General features: G+C 43.0%; 2 protein-coding genes across 2 annotated transcripts; one reads left to right on the forward strand and one right to left on the reverse strand.

Annotated features, from left to right (window-relative positions):
- Positions 1-7,190, forward strand: mylk2 (myosin light chain kinase 2). The gene is given in 17 exon segments (XM_065005369.1): positions 1-205; positions 354-663; positions 981-1,093; positions 1,254-1,332; positions 1,417-1,598; positions 1,774-1,852; positions 3,698-4,016; positions 4,191-4,394; positions 4,520-4,624; positions 4,748-4,841; positions 4,908-5,017; positions 5,367-5,508; positions 5,709-5,779; positions 5,893-6,021; positions 6,270-6,422; positions 6,521-6,653; positions 6,871-7,190. Coding segments are annotated over 16 exon segments (2,283 nt in total). The 5' UTR covers positions 1-205; positions 354-401; the 3' UTR covers positions 6,979-7,190.
- Positions 7,191-7,547: 357 nt separating this feature from the next.
- LOC115102219 (zinc finger protein PLAGL2-like) lies at positions 7,548-12,331 on the reverse strand. The gene is made up of 2 exons (XM_029621904.2): positions 12,163-12,331; positions 7,548-11,320 (listed from the first exon to the last, which is right to left on the reverse strand). The coding sequence occupies exon 2, from the start codon at positions 10,819-10,821 to the stop codon at positions 9,547-9,549; it is 1,275 nt and encodes a 424-aa protein (XP_029477764.1). The 5' UTR covers positions 10,822-11,320; positions 12,163-12,331; the 3' UTR covers positions 7,548-9,546.
- Between the last annotated feature and the right edge of the window lie 3,516 nt (positions 12,332-15,847).

Here is a 15,847-nt window from a genome sequence, read left to right on the forward strand (position 1 = left end):
CAACCCTCAGCGCCCTTGCCCCTCGCTTGCCTATTTCTGGATCATGAGGCTGTCGCTGGAAGAGATAACGGAGCAAACCAGCTCACTGCGGCATTCTGCTCTCTGGACAGGACCAACCCTTACTCTCTGACTCTCACCAATACTGGTTTTTCTTGATCTGAGATTCTTCCTACTCTGCCTTCTACAGCTTTCATTGATCTAAAAGGTAGGTACAATTTTAAGAGCTCTGAGAGGAGGCCTGAAGAGTGCCAACCTTTATATTTTTGGAGGGAGCTGTAACCAACTGTACTGACTTTTATAATCTGTAACCAGCCTTTTCATTTCTTGAGGATAACTCTGCCTATGTCTTCTAGTCTAGAGGCTTGTGTTTTGCGGAGGCCTATTGAGGACCACTGTTCATCATGGGTTCCGTGCGGTGTACGCCACCTGTCCCACTCCCCACAAACCTACCTGTCCTAGAGGCCAAAGTAGATGACTTGAGTCACAAGTTAGATGAGCTCCTCTCCAGACAAATAGGTTCCTGTTCCATCTGCTCCACCTGCAGTCTGCACAGCGGCCAGCCAGAGGCAACAGAAAGGCAGCTTGTGGCCCAGTCCAGGCTGCTAGAGAACTTTGAGAGGAAGATCGGTGAGATGCAGAGGACCTTAGAGGCCCTGGCCAAAGGTAACGTTCAATCGATCTGAAATTACACATGGAAGTATTGTATTGTTATTGACAAGCTAAGTTTGACTGAGCTCACTACAGGATTGACCCATGGTTTAGTATTTCAATGTCTCAACCAATACCGTGTATCTGCATTAAAGTTTCAAACTGCATTTCAAAGGAGATTAATAACTGTGAAGTGGACATGAATTACAATGATTTTGCTCACACAATGTTGATGTTACAACAACATCCATGCTACTGTGAAGATGCCAGAGGCTTGTAGGAATTGTGTCCAATTTCCTTTGAGGATAATTCCATTTTGTCTTGAAAATGAGGTCTGGCGCAAAGGAACCCCCACACCTGCCAGGAAGCTGCCCCAGCCCCACCCATTGAGCCATCACCTAGAACAGTATATCTGCCAGCCAAGACCTCACTAGTCACTTCTAAGGTACTTTGAGTCTGTTTCCTTATTGTGTGAATGGTTGTGTATACACTGCATTGTCTTTTTCCATGTTGATACATGTCAACATGGGAAACATGTATATCTAAATGACAAAACATAAAGCAACCGTTTTAGTCTGTCCGGTGCTATGTTCTCTCATGGTCAGGATGAGATCCCGGATCAGTTGGAGACAAACAGACAGCAGGATAAGACACAACACACTCCTACCACCCCAGCAAAGAAAGGTAACTATTCATACTCAATGAGCTCCAGACCAAATGTAGGTGACCATAATCCAGGGTGGATTCAATTGGTGTGTTATTTGATAGAGACGGATGCAAAGAAAACATTGACACGGCTGGCAGTAGCAGTTTTCCCATCAATGGCGGACACTCAAAAGATTTTGACTCAGACAAGGACCACAGTGACGAAGAACCAAGCGGTGACATCCATCGAGGAGTCACTTAGGACAGCATCTCTGCCAGTCAGTGATTCATTAAGCACGGAAAAGGTACTCTTATAATATGTTTCTTCATTGTGTCAATGGTTTTGTGTATACATTGCATGGATATGTGTCTACTTCATATCTCTAATTGGCAAAACATAAAACAAGCCTTTTAGTTGATGATTGGTCAGTGGCACACCTTGTGATATGCTCAAGCTGCCTCTGTTTCTCTCATGCTCAGGCTGAGACCCTGAATCAGTTTGAGACGAACAGACACCAGGAAACAAAGCAACAGACTCCTATCGCTCCTGCAAAGAAAGGTAACTCACTTCCATTTTAGTGGTATGACTATAGTCATGTCATACTCTGTGAGCTCAAGACCTACATTTGGCTAGATTGAGCTGACCAACATTCATGGATTCGATGGGTGTTTATGAGTTATATGATAGATAGGAACACAGAAAGCATTGCCATATGAATGGATAGACATACAGTTGAAGTCGGAAGTTTACATACACCTTAGCCAAATACATTTAAACGTTTTTCACAATTCCTGACATTTAATCCTAGTAGAAATACCCTGTCTTAGGTCAGTTAGGATCACCACTTTATTGTAAGAATGTGAAATGTCAGAATAATAGTAGAGAGAATTATTTATTTCAGCTTTTCTTTCATCACATTCCCAGTGGGTCAGAAGTTTACATACACTCAATTAGTATTTGGTAGCATTTCTATTAAATTGTTTAACTTGGGTCAAACATTTCGGGTAGCCTTCCACAAGCTTCCCACAATAAGTTGGGTGAATTTTGGCCCATTCCACCTGACAGAGCTGGTGTAACTGAGTCAGGTTTGTAGGCCTCCTTGCTCACACACGCTTTTTCAGTTCTACCCACAAATTTTCTATGGAATTGAGGTCAGGGCTTTGTGATGGCCACTCCAATACCTTGACTTTGTTGTCCTTAAGCCATTTTGCCACAACTTTGGAAGTATGCTTGGGGTCATTGTCTATTTGGAAGACCCATTTGCGACCAAGCTTTAACTTCCTGACAGATGTCTTGAGATATTGCTTCAATATACAGTATCCACATAATTTTCCTACCTCATGATGCCATCTATTTTGTGAAGTGCCCCAGTCCCTCCTGCAGCAAAGCACCACCACAACATGATGCTGCCACCCCTGTGCTTCATGGTCGAGAGGGTGTTCTTCAGCTTGCAAGCCTCCCGCTTTTTCCTCCAAACATAACGATGGTCATTATGGCCAAACAGTTCTATTTTTGTTTCATCAGACCAGAAAACATTTATCCAAAAAGTATGATCTTTGTCCCCATGTGCAGTTGGAAACCGTAGTCTGGCTTTTTTTATGGTGGTTTTGGAGCAGTGGCTTCTTCCTTACTGAGCAGCCTTTCAGGTTATGTCAATATAGGACTCATTTTACTGTGGATATAGATACTTTTGTACCCGTTTCCTTCAGCATCTTCACAAGGTCATTTGCTGTTGTTCTGGGATTGATTTTCACTTTTCGCACCAAAGTACGTTCATCTCGAGGAGACAGAGCGCGTCTCCTTCCTGAGTGGTATGATGGCTGCGTGGTCCCATGGTGTTTATACTTGCGTAATTTTGTTTGTACAGATGAACGTGGTACCTTCAGGCGTTTGGAAATTGCTCCCAAGGATAAACCAGACTTGTGGAAGTCTACAATTTGTTTTCTGAGTTCTTGGCTGACTTCTTTTAATTTTCCAATGATGTCAAGCAAAGAGGCACTGAGTTTGAAGGTAGGCCTTGAAATACATCCACAGGTACACCTCCAATTGACTCAAATGATGTAAATTAGTCTATCAGAAATTTCTAAAGCCATGACATAATTTTCTGGAATTTTCCAAGCTGTTTAAAGGCACAGTCAACTTAGTGTATGTAAACTTCTGACCCACTGGAATTGTGATACAGTGAATTATAAGTGAAATAATCTGTCTGTAAACAATTGTTGGAAAAATTACTTGTGTCATGCACAAAGTAGATGTCCTAACCGACTTGCCAAAACTATAGTTTGTTAACAAAAAAATGTGGAGTGGTTGAAAAACGAGTTTTAATGACTCCAAACTAAGAGTATGTAAACTTCCGACTATAACTGTATATTACTTAAGGGGTGTCTGCTGGTATGGGAGCAGAGCAAAGAGACTGTGTTGGAGAGCAGTGGATTGGAGGGAACCAGCAGGGGGTCAGAGGTCAACCAATGGCAGCAGATTCCCACAGACAGAGTGAAACTAAAAGGGGTTGGATGAGAGAGGTTCCAGCTGTAGCGGTTGTCCCATCAATGGCGGACACTCCAAGGACTGAGACGAGGACCACAGTGGCGGAGAACCAAGCAGCAGCTCCATCAAGTCCCGCCCCCGCACCAAAAAAGCAGTCTGGGTTGGCTGTCCTTATGCCAACTGTGGAAAGCTCCTCCCTCAGACAAGTACACAGCTGTGCAGAGTCCTTGCAGAGGTAAAGGCGCTTACTCATCACCTAACATACATACTAATAAAAATGATAAATGATTGGATATCGGATCTATATGTGAAAAACACATCCACCACCAATTTGAATCACATTGCTTTCCACCATACAAATTATAAATGCTACTCTGCTCTGATTGTGCTGGCCTTCTTTCTGGTCCAGGCTCCAGAGTTCAAGGCCCAAGCCCCAGTCTGTCTGCCCTGCCCGTAGACCTGCTGTTGGGAAGACCTGCAGTGTTTTGGGAGGGGCTAGTCCAGTTGCAGCCAGTGGAATACAGATCATAGTAGTCCCTACTACAGCAGAAAGGACCTGGCCCAAGTCCCTTACCAAAACTTGCCATAAGGTCATAGGTGATTGTTGACTTCCGTGCACAAAAGGCCTTAGTGTGTTTGATAATTTTGGGATTAGTATGCTATTATACAAAGATGTGTACTGACAATGTGCTAATGAGTGTTGCCCTCCCAATCTCTCTCTCTCTATCTATCTCTCAGATGACGTTCCCCACAGCCAGCTCCTTTCCTTCACCGCTGTGTGTCTCTGCGATCCAACCCCTCATCTGACACCTTCATCATCCACACCAGAGAGGTGCTGGGGAGGTAAACTGACATCTGTAGCCTACTGGTCTGGAATAGTGGTAGAACTAGTAATCTCCCAGATGTTATCTACTAGCTATTGGGTTTGTGTGTTAATGAGTTAAGAAAAACATATTTTTCCCTCAGCGGACGCTTTGGCAAGGTGCACAAATGCACTGAAAAATCCTCTGGACTAAAGCTTGCAGCTAAGATAATCAACACACGAACTGCTAAAGAAAAGGTGAGTGAGTGAGTGAGGTACATATTTGTATGTTCACATACACATTTGCCTGTGTTGTTCTCTCAGGAAAGGGCAAATAACGAGGTGCAGGCAATGAACCAGCTGAGTCATCCCAACATCCTCCAGCTCTACGAGGCCTTTGAGGCCAAGCACCAGCTGGTGTTAATTCTGGAATAGTAAGTGGCTCATATTCCACTCGGCTATTCAGTGTCATTGGTTAGCAAGATCTCCATTACACTGTAGTGCTTCTACAAATCATTTAACAGGGAACAATACATTAACAATTAATTAATATACTTGAATGATCTCCTGAGGGGGGATTTGGTTTGCTGGCAGCAGACACTAAAGTACAAAGTACAGACACTCAGAGACATAGATACGGAACACTGAATCACCACAAATATGGATACATTATTAAAACAAAGACAAAGTGCATTACATACAGTATACCTCAATCAAAAGTACACAATGGAAAGGGGAGAAAGGAGCAGTGGAGTTGGTCAACCTGATGTCTGTGTGTGGCAGTGTTGAGGGCGGGGAGCTGTTTGACAGGATTGTGGATGAGAGCGCACCACTGACCGAGGTGGACGCCATGGTGTTTGTCAAGCAGATCTGTGAAGGGGTCAGCTACATGCATCAGATGTACGTCCTCCACCTCGACCTGAAAGTGAGTATGGTGGACTGGATGTGCATTCCAGATTTCAAGGCTCACCATCGTCACAAATGCCAGGCACATTTTAATTACCACTTGAAGCACATCGTGGTCAGTCTCACCGTAACTCAGAGGCATCCATATGTGTGTTGTTGTAAGAAAAGTAATCAATGGTTAATTTATCCAAATGAATTTGCACACTCCGATGTTCACAGCCGGAGAATATCCTTTGTGTGAATCGAACTGGCCATCAGGTGAAGATTATCGACTTTGGGCTGGCAAGAAGGTAATGCCTCTCTTCAGCTGTGGGTGTGATTCTGGGGGATTTATTGTGAGCATTGGTAGCAGCTTTCTCAAAACGAACCTTGAAAAATAATTTTCTTTCTTCCTCGGAATCAGATACAGGCCGCGGGAGAAGCTCAGAGTCAATTTTGGAACCCCTGAATTTCTGGCCCCAGAGGTGGTCAACTTTGATTTTGTGTCCTTTCCCACAGACATGTGGACCTTAGGGGTTGTCACTTATATGCTGTGAGTCTAAAATATAAGCCTCATATTCCCTAACATCTAAGTTAAACCGTAAGTTGTATGGGGCAAATTTACTTCCACGTAAGTAACATTATTACTTAGTGTCCCATTGACATCAATGCATGACTAAGTAAAAATGTGACTTAAGTGGGAGTTAGGATTCACCCCCCCCATGTCCCTACCATGCATGCTCTTTCATTGTGACCTGTTTTCATGTGTATGTGCCACTTCCTTCCTCTCATCCTCCGCAGTCTAAGTGGCCTTTCACCCTTCCTGGGTGATGATGAGAGCCAGACCCTCAACAACGTCCTCTCTGCCAACTGTTCTTTTGAGGATGAGGCCTTTGAGCACATCTCAGCAGAGGCCAAGGACTTTATCTCCCACCTTCTGGTCAAGGAGAGGGGGTGAGGGCCAAAGCTGAAATAATAATCATAACACTCATGATTGTGATGATTATTACAGTTTATTAGTTATACTTCTACCGTGTTCCCTGTTTGGCCAGAGGGCGAATGAGTGCTTTACAGTGTCTAAGACATCCGTGGCTCAACAACATTGCAGAGAAGGCCAAGGGCAGCAATATAGTACTGAAGTCCCAGGTCCTGCTGAAGAAATACCTGGCCAAGAAACTATGGAAGGTCAGTTAAACAGAATTCCTGCACCACACAGTGTGGTTCATTTAGTTGGTTTTGTAGTTGGAAGGCACATTGTTCACATTATGGTAGTTTTATCCTCTTTGCACTGCAATCAGCTGTGTCATGTCAATTGTTTCCGGCCAACCATTGTTGATGAGACGCATCCAACCTTCCTGCCCTGCTCACTTTGTTGTAAATGTGCTTCTGTGCTTGTTGACAGAAAAACTACATTGCGATAGCAGCAGCCAACAGATTCAAGAAGATCAGCAGCGGTGGGGAACTGACCTCTCTGGATACGGAGACGGATACAATACCTATAGCAACGTAACAATGTCACCCATTAATACAGTACCTGCACTGCCGCCTTACAATGTCACCCCTGTGAAATCTGTACTGACCTATGCTGGACAAACTGCATACTTGTAAAGACCTCCCACATAATCAGTCAGAGAAGGTACTCTTGTCATGGTCTGTCTGTGTAAACAAAACTGGACAGTGTGTGAATAAATAGTGGCTACACAACATAATTTCACTCATAAACTGAACAGCAATTTTGTACTTTAATATTTTGTCTTGTGTGGAAATGTATGGAAGCGGATTCATGCCAAAATATATGACACTACATCTATAAAGGAAATAGTGAAATTGTTTTGTAATTTTAAACGTAACCTTTATTTTACTAGGCAAGTCAGTTAAGAACAAATTCTTATTTACAATGACGGCCTACCTCACTCAAACCCGGACGATGCTGGGCCAATTGTGTCCCCATGGGACTCCCATTCACGGCCGGATGTGATACAGCCTGGATTCGAACCAGGGTGTGTGTAGTGACACCTCAAGCACTGAGGTGCAGTGCCTTAGACCGCTGTGCAACTCAATAACGACAAACCAATCCAATCCAATCTAATAGGTACTTTATTGTTTACATTCATACAATAAGAAAATGCTTCAAAGATAATATGATAAGAGCAGTTCAGCAATTCTTGTTTTGTATCTTCTTCTATAGGGTGATGGAACAAAAAGCTAGAGCCTTGTCCTAAGAGCTAACGAGGATGTGATGCCTGCATACTAGTAACGCTTCCAGCTAATTTTACTGCAGGCAACAATGCAATTGAATTAAATGGAATCCTCATTCAATACAATATGATGGGAACTTAACTATTGGGCATAACATCCTTTCGTCAATATGCTAAGCTAACCTCAATACAAATCTATTACTATAAAGTGTGCGTTCGTTGAACTGACAAAAATAAACTCTACACAAATGTTTTCTCTGCAATTACAAGTTGCTCTTTTCTGAGGTAGTCAAAGGACGCGTTCCAGGCTGACTACATTTCAGACAGTTGCATTGCATCAACCAATGGTTGCATGCTACTTAATTGACTGCGCAGTCAGGCCTCAGATTGCTATATCATATGATGTGGTTAGGTGATATGTTAAAACACCTGAAGGTGTTGTGAGATTTGGCAGGCGTCTGCAATGTAGTCTGTCTAAAACGCTGCCAACAAATATACAATCATCATGGGCGTGGAGGAACTGATCTCTACATATCAGGAAAGGATACAATACAGAAGTACTGGTAAAAGAGACAACAATGTTCAAGGAGGAGAGATGTTATTCCGTACTGATTGTTCATTTTTACGTAACAGTTACCTCCACGCAAAGAAAGAAACGGGTACTGTAATAGGATAAGGTAGAGGTAGAGAGTTTATGGGTCAATCAATGTCACTGTCTGTTGTATCTAAACAAAACAAGCAATTTGATTAAGAAAATCTACATTTTCACTTTAGATCTAATGGCACAAGTTAGAGCCAAAGTAACTAGGAAAGAGATTAAAATGATATACCCTAACCCCAAAGGACAGAGTTCTGTATTCATCTCTTCATCTAGGAGAGCATGTTGTTGAGGTAAAAGGAACAAAACATTTCATAAGACATCAATTCTATCCTTTCATAATGTCTTAAGTGCTTAAAGCCAGTCAATAGAGTAGACACCCAAGAGGCACAACAGTAGCATTTTTTTTAAGACGTCGGTGCAACATTTCACTGAATAAAGGATACAGTCAATGATATGCAGTAATATGAAACCCATTTCAGTAACACTCTCTAAAGCAGTGTTTGACAAACCTCTCCTCAAGTACCCCCTGCCATTCCACTTACTTGGTATATTCCAGAACAAGCACAGTTGATTGAACTGGTCAACTAATAATCAAGCTCTTGATTACTTGAATCAGGATTGCTAATACTGTCTGGAACAGACCAAATAATTGGAATGGGGGTCCTGGATAGAGGTTTGGGAAACTGCTTTAAAGGGATTTAAAAATCAAACATCTCTAGTTTTTGTATAAATAAGCAGAACATGATAACACAAGTACACTTTACGTAAGCTGCTGTTAAATATCTAACATGACCATTGTCATTACAAGTGACTAACATTATTGGAAAACAAGATGAGTGGCAGGTGTCATGCAGCACTTATGTCCACATTGTATAGACCTTATGCGGTCTTTTCTGAACAAAGTGCAACCATTTGGCCTATTTCTAACAGGTTTCAATAAAACAACATTTTGGTTGCTAAAACACACTTTCTATTCTCCTTCTGCTCAAGTTTCTTATTATCGGATGAGGTAATACTGATGAAGTGGTTCTTTGTGTTCAACATCATCATAACAAAAACTATTGCTACTGAAAGCTTAATTAGCATCATTAAAAAAATACAATTCCCATTTTCTTCCCATAAAAAAAATAAATGCAAGCACATTGGATGCCTATATGTATCACTCGTATATTCAAGACTTTCGAGACACTCGTCCTTTATGGGAGGCTTTATTCAAGAATATTTGGAGTGTTCCTTGGCCTGGTGCTGGGGTCACGTGGGTCACATGGTTTCAGGCTGCTCACTGTTGAAAGGTCTGGTAGTAGCGAGGTAGGGAGGTGGAAGTGCTCATTCCAGGATTGCTGAACCCCTGAGGTAGCTGGTTGTTGTTGTGGGCTCCGGGGACCTGGGGTGCGTGAAGTTGTGGGGGCTGCAGGAAGGTGAGTCCTCCTGGGGCCTGATAGGGTAGGGGGCTGGAGGAGGAGGGCGGCACAGTGGAGGTGGAGGTAGACGGGTAGCCCATCACCAGACCACCCATACTCATATGAGCACTGTAGGGAGGCAGGCTGAATGGCAAGAAGCCCAGAAGAGGACCCAGGTCCATGTTAGCAGCGCACGACAGCTCGGCTGAGGAGAGAGCGGGGCTCCTGGACAGAAGGTGGGGGTCCCCAGCCACTGGGCCACCCTGGGTTTCTGAAAGCACTTCCCTCTGAGGGGAGGCGGAGGAGGAGGTAGAGGAGGAGGCTGTGGTCAGGTGTGGGGGCAGCCCGCTCTGCAGGTCCATTAGGAAGCTCTCCATGTCAGTGCGGGGATATGAGGTAGATCCATGCTGATACCTAGCCATGTGGCCATAAGGCTGCTGTTGCTGCTGGGGGAGGTGGTGGTGGGGATGGGGAGAGGGGCCTGGCATGTGGAGGCCCACCCCCATGGCCGTGGACAGGGAGCCCTGCATGAGGGAGTGGTGTTGATGGCCCATGCCTGGATTGGAAATGGTCTGCAGGGGGTAACTGCTGTACATGTCAATGGGGAAGGCCTCTACATGCTCCTTGGAGGAGGGTCCCATGCTGCATTGCACCGGACTTGGCTCTTCCTTTACGGGCCCAGGTGTGGTGGGGGCTGGTGTGGGGGTGGTGGTTGTGGGCTCCTGGACGTGGCTCTTCTTCAGGTGGCGCGTCAGATGGTCCCTGCGACCAAATCGCTGGGCGCAGCGCGGGCACAGAAAGTCACGGCGGCCCGTGTGCACCACCGCGTGACGCCGCACATCCTTGCGAGTGTAGAAGCGCCGGTCGCAGCGCTCGCACGAATACTTCCTCTCCCTGACGGTGGCGGTGACCTCCAGTGGCGGAATTCTGTCGGTGTGGCTCCCTAGCTGCTCCAGCAGGGCAGGCGCCCCCTCTTGGCAATGGAGCTCCCCAGGGATGGTGGCGCTGGAGGCAGGGGCGTGGGCGGCCAGCAGGTGGCGCCGGTAGCCCAACTGAGTGCTGTACTGTTTGCCACACTCCTGGCAGTGAAACACCTGCCTGTTGGCGTCATGGGCCTGCAAGTGGCTCTTCAGGTGCTCCTTCTGTTGGAACATGCTCTAGCAGAGGGAACGGCGCTGGGTCTTCTGCAGAGGGCGACGGGCCATAAGTATGAGCAGACGGACAAAACACTCATGGGGTATTTTAAGAGAGGACCTTAAAACTTGACACCATTGGCTGCACCATTAATGGAGAATAGGGTGTTGAATGCTGCTGAATGCTGCTAGTGGAGTGTTTCGTATTCTCTCCAGGTGAGGATCTGTCCGCCGGTCTCCCTTTCCAGTACGAGCTTCTATCAGATGGGGGGGTTCTGCAGCAGCAGCTGCCATAGCAACCCAATAGGGCCTGGGCAAAGAGAGCAGAGTCACTCACTCAGCTGCTAAGGCTCAGACTAGATATGGGTGAGCATCCCTGAGCTTGTGTGAGTTTTATGTTATTGTGTGTGTATGTGTGCGTGTCTCCGCAGGGTAATTCTTGGGTAAGGCCCTGTCTCATCCAGCCACACGAGCCAGAGGACCGGTTGAACGTGAGTGGCAATTTTGCATGACCACAGTCCTATAAAGAAGCACAAGGTTAAGATCAGCCTACAGTTGTTGTGTGATGAAATGACCAGGGTCAAGCTGATGCCGGACACACCCCATGTATAGCACCCATCCAAAGCGATGCACTTTACATTATTTTAACTTTGGCAATACTGTAATATTTAAAAAATATATATTACTTGGCTTTTTAAGTTGAAGATTTACTATGGTTAGTCTAATTGTGCAAGTGCTGCAGATCAATATTCATCAAGTGAAACCTGATATGATATGAGCCTTGTATTCTATATTAGAAAAGTATCCTTTTTACATAATTTGATGGGGCAACTGTACAAAAGACACTGATCTGAACAATGAAAAGAAAGGTATGAGAGTTTCACTTGGAAACGAATCAAGTCTATATACAACGAGCATATGGTTCATCATCAACTCGCGCTGATCAGCATGTATATGAAGTCAAAAACACACAAAAACGTATTCACGTAGTAACTTAAAAACACAAAGTAAATTAACTTAACTCAATAAATGGACTCGTGTAATTCATGAGCAATGGTTGAAAAATAATGAATGGGGAAACGTAATACGAAAATAAGGACGTGATGATAACATTCAAAAACATTTTTTTAAACGTTTGTATTCTGAAAATGTGTTGAGCGCTAACAAAACAGTTATGTTTTCCTTAATTACATAAAGTAATGAAAATAAATGTACATGTTGCACTACTATTTGAAAAGTGCTAAAGAAATTCAGCAAGTTCATGTCACCGAATTTGATCGGTATGAGTAACGTTAGATTTTTACTATCAGCCTGGCAGGCGTATATTTGGGACGTTTCCGTTAAAAATGGGCGTAAACGTACCTTTAAAACTTTCACGATTCGGTTCTTGGTCCTTTTCTCTCAGATATTTTGTAAAACTATTTTTCCAATTTTTTTAAGTTTTATTATTTTCGGGGCCTGGGTTTTTCAACGCGGCGCTGGAGTTGCAGAGCGCTTGCATTATGGGAGTGTGACGTCAGACACACCACTTTTTGACAAACTTTTGTAGAGGTTGCCAACTAAATAAGGTTCACCAACACTGCGACCTAGTATGCAATACTTCATATTAAACCTTACGACATGGGACAATATTTGAAAACTTAGAAAAATATAATTCCATAACATCATTGCATATACTCCTTTTTTCTGTAGAAAATTAAAACTGTTAAATTGAAGGTGTTGTACGCCCAAAAAACAAGAGGATGGCCATATGGGTCCCACATCATGACACTATATAGAGAGGAGGATGGAGGTAGCGGACTCACTTACGACGGATATGAGGAGAAGATGCTCATCTCCATCAGATTTTCTGGTTATTATCTGGTTCTGGTCAGGTCTCAGGATGACCAAAAATCCTAATGTAACCTTAATCCATGTTTCAAACAGTTCCTTCATTGAGGAACTATTTGAAACATGGATTTAGGTTGCATTGATTGTGGAGTAAGGTTGCATAGCCTACTGCTTTTGTCATTTGTCTTGTACCAATAGCTTCAAACTATATCATGTCAATCTCACAGACTGTCTGTTAAAGGTTTGCATTCATAGCTCCAGCTGCAAAATGTGTGGTTACATTTCCCCAGCCCCATCCCTCAGTTCACCAAACAATGTGGCAGGATCAGGCTGTTGAAATGACAGATTGTACCTATTTTTATTAATGTGGATGTTCTCTGTGTGGCTTTATTTGGGGGTATGGGCAATCATAATGACTAGTACTCTATTTTTTACAGACTATAATCAGTTTGTTTGATAATAACCAAAATTATTTTATTCACCCCTTACCCCAATTTCTGTGTGCGCTAATAAATAGGCAGTTAAGGCACTGTCATTTGAACAGCACTGCACACCCTAAGAAAACTAGAGTACTGGAACATCAATGAAAAATATGAAAAGGATTTTATTCTTAACGCTGTAGTAAATATAATTATGTTCCCTTATGTCTTTATGTAATTAAATAGTAGCCTAGAAAAATCTTATTTATTCTTGGATTTTTTAAATCTCAAAACAGAATGTCCCACTGGACACACGCTGGTTGAATCAAAGTTGTTTCCATGTCATTTCAATAAAATAACATTGAACCAACGTGGAATAGACATTGAATTGACGTCTGTGCCCACAGGGGTGGTCTCAGATTTTTCCTCTCCATGTTTTCCTTCAGGTTGATCTCTGCCAGGTTCGTCCATGGACAGGTTACATGATGCCATTGTGACCCGTGCTTGACTTGGAGCTGAATACCGGCACCTAAAATGTTATACTGCTTGAGCTCCTGTTCCTCTTAGAGAATATTAGCTCAAAAGTATTGTGGAGCTTCTGCACCTAAATATAAACAGTACCGACACCCAAAATGAGTACCAGCACCTATTTCAGTCCAAGTGTAACAGTGATTGTGGCTAATTTTGCAGATAGCAGAGCCACAATGGCTTGATCTCTGTCAATTCTCTCCCACTAGCGTTGGTTTGTAGAGTGACTAGAGAGAGAGAGGGGGTAGGGAGAGTTGTTTAGTGTTTCATTCCTGCAGTGTTTTGACCCTTGACCTCACTGTTGTGTTCTGTCCGCCTTGCATTCCAAAGTGACTCACTGGGCAAAAATTGGTTGAATCAACATTGTTAACACGTCATTTCAACCCCCCCTCCTGTGATGACGTTGAATCAAAGTGGGAAACTGATTGGATTTGCAAAAAATCAACGTAAGGGCATTAAAAAAAAAAAAATCACACAACTTTTAACCTACAGGACAGCCAATGACATTTCACGTTAGTTGAAAGCTCAACCGAATGTAAATCAAAACTAGACGTTGAACTGACGTCTGTGCCCAGTATTTTTTGCATTAGCTTATGTGCTAACATGCATCTATAGGTACAGTGCGGAGATATTTGAATGCAGCACCTATATTTTTTCTCAAAACAATTAAAGGAGAAGAGGATTGCAGATGATTTTGAGCATTAGAATTACACATGCAAAAAATAAGTTCATAGTTTCCTTGTTTTTTCTTATCAATACCAGTGTGGTCAATCTTAGGGACGTCCATGAGGGCGATGACAAGTTTCAAGTTGAAAGACCACTGAGGAGTGGATTTACAGTGTTTTAAATGGAAATGTAAAATCTGATTTGTCAATATCTCAGCCATCTTGTGATCAATCCCTTTATTAGTAAATTCCAAATTTGTTTTTTATTCGATTTATGTATAGAACAAGCATTGTATTTGCATATTAGAACAAGCATTGTATTTGCATATTTCCGTTTCATCGTTTACAAGGAGTGCACACGCGCACTTCACAGAAAAGGCTTTCCCTAGTGGTAATATGCAAATACATGCTAGAACACACCAATCGTTTTTCGCTAGTTCGTGCATGGCTCTGCCCACCTCCTTGCTTGTTCTGACAACTATGCTTCATTTGCTCCCATTTAAACCAACACTGATTACGAACAATCTGTTACGAACAGAGTCCACTAAGTTTTGTAGATGTGACCCTTTTACTTTTTTTCTAACAGATTGTAGTTTTGTGAACAGAAAACTGTATAGCACTAACCCTTGTTCTATCTGGGTTAAGCAAAGGTCTGTATAACTAACCCAAGATAGACAACAGCCTATTTTTTTCGATGCGAGCAAATTAATCATAGTGAGCAAGGAGGTAGGCAGAGCCAAGCACGAGCAAGCGAGATCCTATTTGCGCGTTCTAGCATGTATTTGCATATTTCGTTGGGGAAGCCTAGTCTGTGAAGTGCTCCTGTGCAATAACTCAATTCGCTTGTGCACTCCTTCTAGACAATGCCATTAAAAAAAAACTTTGTCAAATGGTAAAGTCTACAAAACGTAGTCCACTATGTTCGTAGCATATTCTAGTTTTGGGAATAGAAAACTGTATTGAGATCAAATGTTTCATCGATGAGAACATTTGCAGAATGTCGGCCAAAATCCATCTGGCGCCATCTTCTCCAATGCAGGCCACTGGGCTTCCTCTCATCACCATATTTGGTGGTGAGTGGAAACGCCAACTGGATGCTTCAGATTTACAGTGAAACATCTGGCTCATTGTTCTATCTTCGGTTTCAGTGAGACTTCTTCATTCAATATGTCGGTCAGCAAACAAATGTTTAGTCTTGCATGCCGCCACCTACTGTGCTGGAGTGTGTTAAGTGAGACTGCTTATAACAGCACCACCTGTAGGCCAATCTGTGACATTATTTTTTACCAAATTACTCTGTGCAAATTTAGAAAACGTTACACATTTATGCTTGAGTTATTCGACCATGTCAAGAAAAATAAAATAATTACAGGAGAGATAAGCAATAGCTTCGCCGTGAACCACTATTAATACAACAATATGGTTTAGTATGCGACGCTAGCTAAGCCATTGCGCAGAAACACGTCATCAGGTCTAACGGTCCATCGATATAAAGTAATTTTTGACGAAAATTAAAACGTGTCAGTTTGAGGTTGGAATTATAACACAATCAGCTACTTAAGACATTGGCTCGAATCTAAAGTTGTGCCTTCAGAAATCGAGAAA

Source organism: Oncorhynchus nerka, linkage group LG20, assembly GCF_034236695.1.
Source record: "Oncorhynchus nerka isolate Pitt River linkage group LG20, Oner_Uvic_2.0, whole genome shotgun sequence".
Taxonomy (NCBI): domain Eukaryota; kingdom Metazoa; phylum Chordata; class Actinopteri; order Salmoniformes; family Salmonidae; genus Oncorhynchus; species Oncorhynchus nerka.

Excerpts from the sequence above, each read along its gene's own strand:
- LOC115102219 (XM_029621904.2), bottom strand. The coding sequence starts at position 10,821 with ATGTTCCAACAGAAGGAGCACCTGAAGAGCCACTTGCAGGCCCATGAC.